The 4315-nt window shown below is 42.6% G+C and overlaps 1 protein-coding gene across 6 annotated transcripts in view; it reads right to left on the bottom strand.

Moving 5' to 3' along the window:
- Positions 1-3547: 3547 nt before the first annotated feature.
- The window catches only part of TERB1 (telomere repeat binding bouquet formation protein 1), a 45095-nt gene continuing 44327 nt past the window's right edge, over positions 3548-4315 (bottom strand). For 5 of the 6 annotated variants that reach the window (XM_082607703.1, XM_082607701.1, XM_082607704.1 and 2 more), the window contains one exon: positions 3548-3867. In XM_082607703.1, coding sequence (XP_082463829.1) covers positions 3680-3867 — 188 coding nt within the window. In that variant the 3' untranslated portion in view covers positions 3548-3679. Of the gene's footprint in view, positions 3868-4235; positions 4271-4315 lie in introns of those variants that run through there. The other variant, XM_082607706.1, reaches the window with a different exon arrangement.

Raw genomic sequence — 4315 nt, 5'->3', positions numbered from 1 at the left:
ACAAAGAGGGCCCTCCCCCGGGCCCGCCGAGGACCCGCGAGGACCCCGCCGGCCCGCCCGCGCCTGCCGCGCCCCCACCCGCCCGCCCCGCAGGGTCCACGCCGCCCGCCGCGCTCCACCGGGCTTGCGATGTCCTCGGGCTCCCGCAGGGTCGTGAGGGCAACTTGGTGGCGGGAGGTGGGCGGCGGTCAGGCAGCCGCCGGGGCAGCCCTGCTCGGGGAGGCGGCGGCGCAAGCGGGAGCCACCCGGGTGGAGGGCGCACTAGCGGCCTCTGCCGGTCGAGGGGCGCAAAGACACCCGTTCCCGGTCCTCCGTCAGCTGGCCGCTCCAGCTGCGCCGTCTGGGGCCGAGGCAACCGACGGACTGCAGCGAAAAGCTCAGGCCTTGGAATGAGTTCAGTACAGGATATCTCACTGAATCTTATCTAACTCTTTTACAGGTGAGGAACCTGAAGCTCAGGAATCTTGAGAAACCTGACCAAGGACCCAGTGCTTTCTGGCTATCTTCTGATAGCATCCCGGTACTTCCAATTTTACCGATCTTAACCTATTCTATCATGAACTTTGCTTAATCCTAATCGAACCACGAATTGAAAGACCGGCCTTAAACTAGACCCCCAAATCCTCACAGATATGCTGCTTTTCACCTCCTCCTTCCTTGACCCTATTAAGACCACGAGGTAGTGATCTTTACTGTAGTGAGTAATTCGCTTGATTTTACTTATTAACAGGTGTTTGTTTTTTTTTTAATGATATTTTCTGGGAGCCAGCATTTGACACCAGAAATAGGAGGCTTTAATTTCCTTTCTTCAGGAAAAAAGAAAGAAAAAGAGAAAGGAAGGGAGGGAGGGAGGGAGGGAAAGGAAGGAAGGAAGGAAGAAAGAAAGAGATATGAAGGGGAAAGGGACAGGGGAGAGAAGGGGAAGGAAGAGGGTAATGGAAGAAAAGGAAAGAAAAAATACACTTCACCTATCGAGTTTCACTTTAGGTCTGGCTGCTACCTGAGGGCTCTTGCTAGCCTCTGAGGAAGCAAAGGCATTTTACAAGGCATTTCTAAATATCACAAGAAAGTAGGATATGTCAGAAAAGCAACCATGCATGTGGGATTCAGATGAGTAGGATTCTGATCCTGGCTCTGCCAGAATTTTGGCAGCATGAATTACAGATCCAACAAATGGGCATATCATCTGCCAACCTGAATGTAAGGTTCAAACAAGACAATGGGAGTGAAAACCTATTAAGAATTATACCCTGGAAGTCTAGGAAGAGCAGGAAAAGTGCTGTAAGTCATAAAAAGGTAAGCAGTGTCTGAATTTTCACAGGACAAAAGATGGAGTTGAAAACTACAGGCCAGTGCACTTCATCAGCCCTAGGTGAAATTCTCTGATGTGACCAGTTGGAAAAGGAAAAGATAGCACCAGATTTACACAATTTCTATTTTGCAGAAATAGCAGGTAGGAGGATGCTGCAGACCTGGAAAATTCAGATTTCAACGGGGCATTTGCCAATGCACATCATAGACAAGAAAGTGAAATGTAGGCTGGATGATAGTGTTGAGGCTTGTTAAAGACCAGGCCCAGAGGGGGCTGATGAGCAAGGACCACCAGAGGAGGCTGCTAGGGACCCGCCCCAATCTGCCCTGACCCAGCCAATTCAGGGTGCCATCCATGACTTGGATGAGAATGCAGCAGCACACTCATAGAAGCTGTGGATGACCTGAAGCAGGAAGGGAGGCCTAACACACTGGATGACAAACTGAGTACAGCCTAATTCTAACAAGATTAAATTTAACAGGGGCCACCGAAGTCCTGTAGTGGAGTTAAAAATAAATGTGTAAGAACAAGATAGGAATTATTAAAGTTATAAGTCTTAACTATATCAACTATAATCGAAGAGTTGGTCATGTAGAATCCCAAGGAGTATCTTAGGTAAGGTCCATAAAACCTCTTTGGTCCTAGCAAAGCAGCTGATCCCCCTACTCTGCCAGTCAGGCCACATTTCTTTCTGGACACAGTTTATAAACAAAAAGGTATCCAGTGGTCAGTGACTAAGCTCATAAGGGGACATGACACTGTTCAGCTGAAACAGGAAGTAGCTGAGACTCATCAGCATGAAGGATAAAGGATGTAGAGGGGAAAGTGATAGATATCTATCTGTAACTCTCTCAAGGGCTGGTATGTGGAAAAGAGATTCAACTTTTGTGGTTCTGCAGGAGGTACTCCAGAAAAGTATATTTCATTTTAGCATAACAAAGAACTGACCATCAATTATCACCCTGTGAAATAGTAAATTCCAGGTTTCTGAGGATATATGCAAAACTAAAGATAGCCAATGTCCAGATCATTGTACAGCAGTTTATGCCTCCGGCAGGGAACTATAACTGAAGTCAGCCCCAACTCCAAGGGTCTGACATTATTGAAATCCCTTTTTATTCCCTGTTGAACTGGCCAGGTCTGAGTCCCTAAAGTCAAACAGTCCTCTAATATGTGATCATTCTTTGGCTTTCCTTTTGATGTGTATTCACTTACTTTATTACCAAATTCCATTTGAGGGAAAAAAGCAGTTCACGTTAACCAAAAGTGAGCCAAGGGTTAGGATAAAATTTCAAGGTTTCAGAAGGCAGTATAGGTTATTTTAAATATAGTGTCAGTGACTGACACAAAACAGTGTCCCAGCTACAGTATGTCATACTCTTGGGGATGCTCTGTAAGCAGTATTTGATTTCCTGTTACATAGATAATTTCCAATCAATCAAAAAAAAAAACCCTATTGCCAGTAAGGCTGAGGAAACAGACAAAATATTTTCCCCTTTGACCTAAAACAACATTCATACATCTTGAGAAATACGCATCAAAATAACCCAGCAGACCATTTAAATCATCCCCATAGTGCTTAGGAAATACTGACAGATAATGGACTAGAGTCATTCACACTTTAAATGATGCAAAGAATTTTCCTAGTTGTAAATTATTCTCATGCTTAAAATTTTTCTGCTTATTAACCCTCTGGAATTTTCATTGTGGGTCAGAATAAAAGGTATTTAATAAAAATTCTGCTTTATCTAAGTAGACACAGTCATGATCTGAAAGGGTGAAAGAATACATGCTTATAGGGAAATACCCTTTGGTATTTATATGAATGACATGAAGCAGTGACCCAATGAGTGCATAAGCACAACTGAGCTTTCATGCCCTGATACTTGATCACTTTGCCATAGCAACAGCATTTTAGGTATAATGGAGGATGCATCAGCATGATGGAATATAAAGAGTAAGAAAAATAGAAGTCTGAGATCTAACAGTTTGGTTTCCAACTAGAAGAAAACTAACTTAAAGGCAAACGATAAAAAGTTGTTTTAAACAATTTTTGTTGTTGTTGTTTTGGCCGTGCTGCGAAGCATCCGGGATCTTAGTTCCCTGACCAGGGGTCAAACCCATGTCCCCTGCATTGGAAGTGTGGAGTCTTAACCACTGGATCACCAGGGAAATCCAAAAGTGTATTTGTTTTATAAATTATTTTAATAGCTTGATGAGCTACAGCATCACAAAAAGTAATTAAAACAGTATCCCCATTGCCACATTTCCTGTCTCATAAGAGTTTATAAGAATATTTTAAATTTTGTATTTTCAACACACTGTATTTTAAGATATCAAACTAAAAACTGACAAGTCTTCTTCCAATCAAGGAGCCACACACTTGGGGCGTTTGATCAGCTTGTGGTATTTTTGAGCAAGGTCCACAGCCTTCCGTCCTTGCTGAAAGGGGAAAGACCACAAAATTAAATTCCAGTGATTTCCCATTTTCTTAACTCCATTGAAAAGGTAATTTACTTCTTCTTCAGTAAAGTTTTTACGAATTCTTCTTTTTTCTGTAATTAATGAGAATTGTAGAATACATTAGTACTTGCTGAAAAAAGAGTTCTTGAGACCCAAATAAATACTTAACTTATTCTAAGGATATGGATTACACAGTGAGAAAACTTCATGCCTGGACTACTCATCATATAGAAATCCACTTCAATTAACACAAAACAAAACTGAGTGCTTACTATTAAACTAGATGCTATCACTGTGATCTCTTCAATAATTGTAACAATCCTATTGCGATAATATTCGCAAAATCCTTCAATCAAGAAACACAAAATTTTATAAACATATGATTGTTAATTCTCTCAACATTCCTGTGAGGACAGTTAACAAACAGCTTACCTATCTTACAGATACAGTCTTCCCAAAGGGCTCCATAACTTCATAGAATAGAATCCGCGTCCCCTGCGTTGGAAGGCGGATTCTTAACCACCGGACCACCAGGGAAGT

Source organism: Mesoplodon mirus (assembly GCF_964341445.2).
Source record: "Mesoplodon mirus genome assembly, chromosome: 19".
Taxonomy (NCBI): Eukaryota; Metazoa; Chordata; class Mammalia; order Artiodactyla; family Ziphiidae; genus Mesoplodon; species Mesoplodon mirus.
The sequence above is the reverse complement of the archived record's forward strand: the minus strand, read 5'-3'. Positions and strand labels throughout refer to the sequence as shown.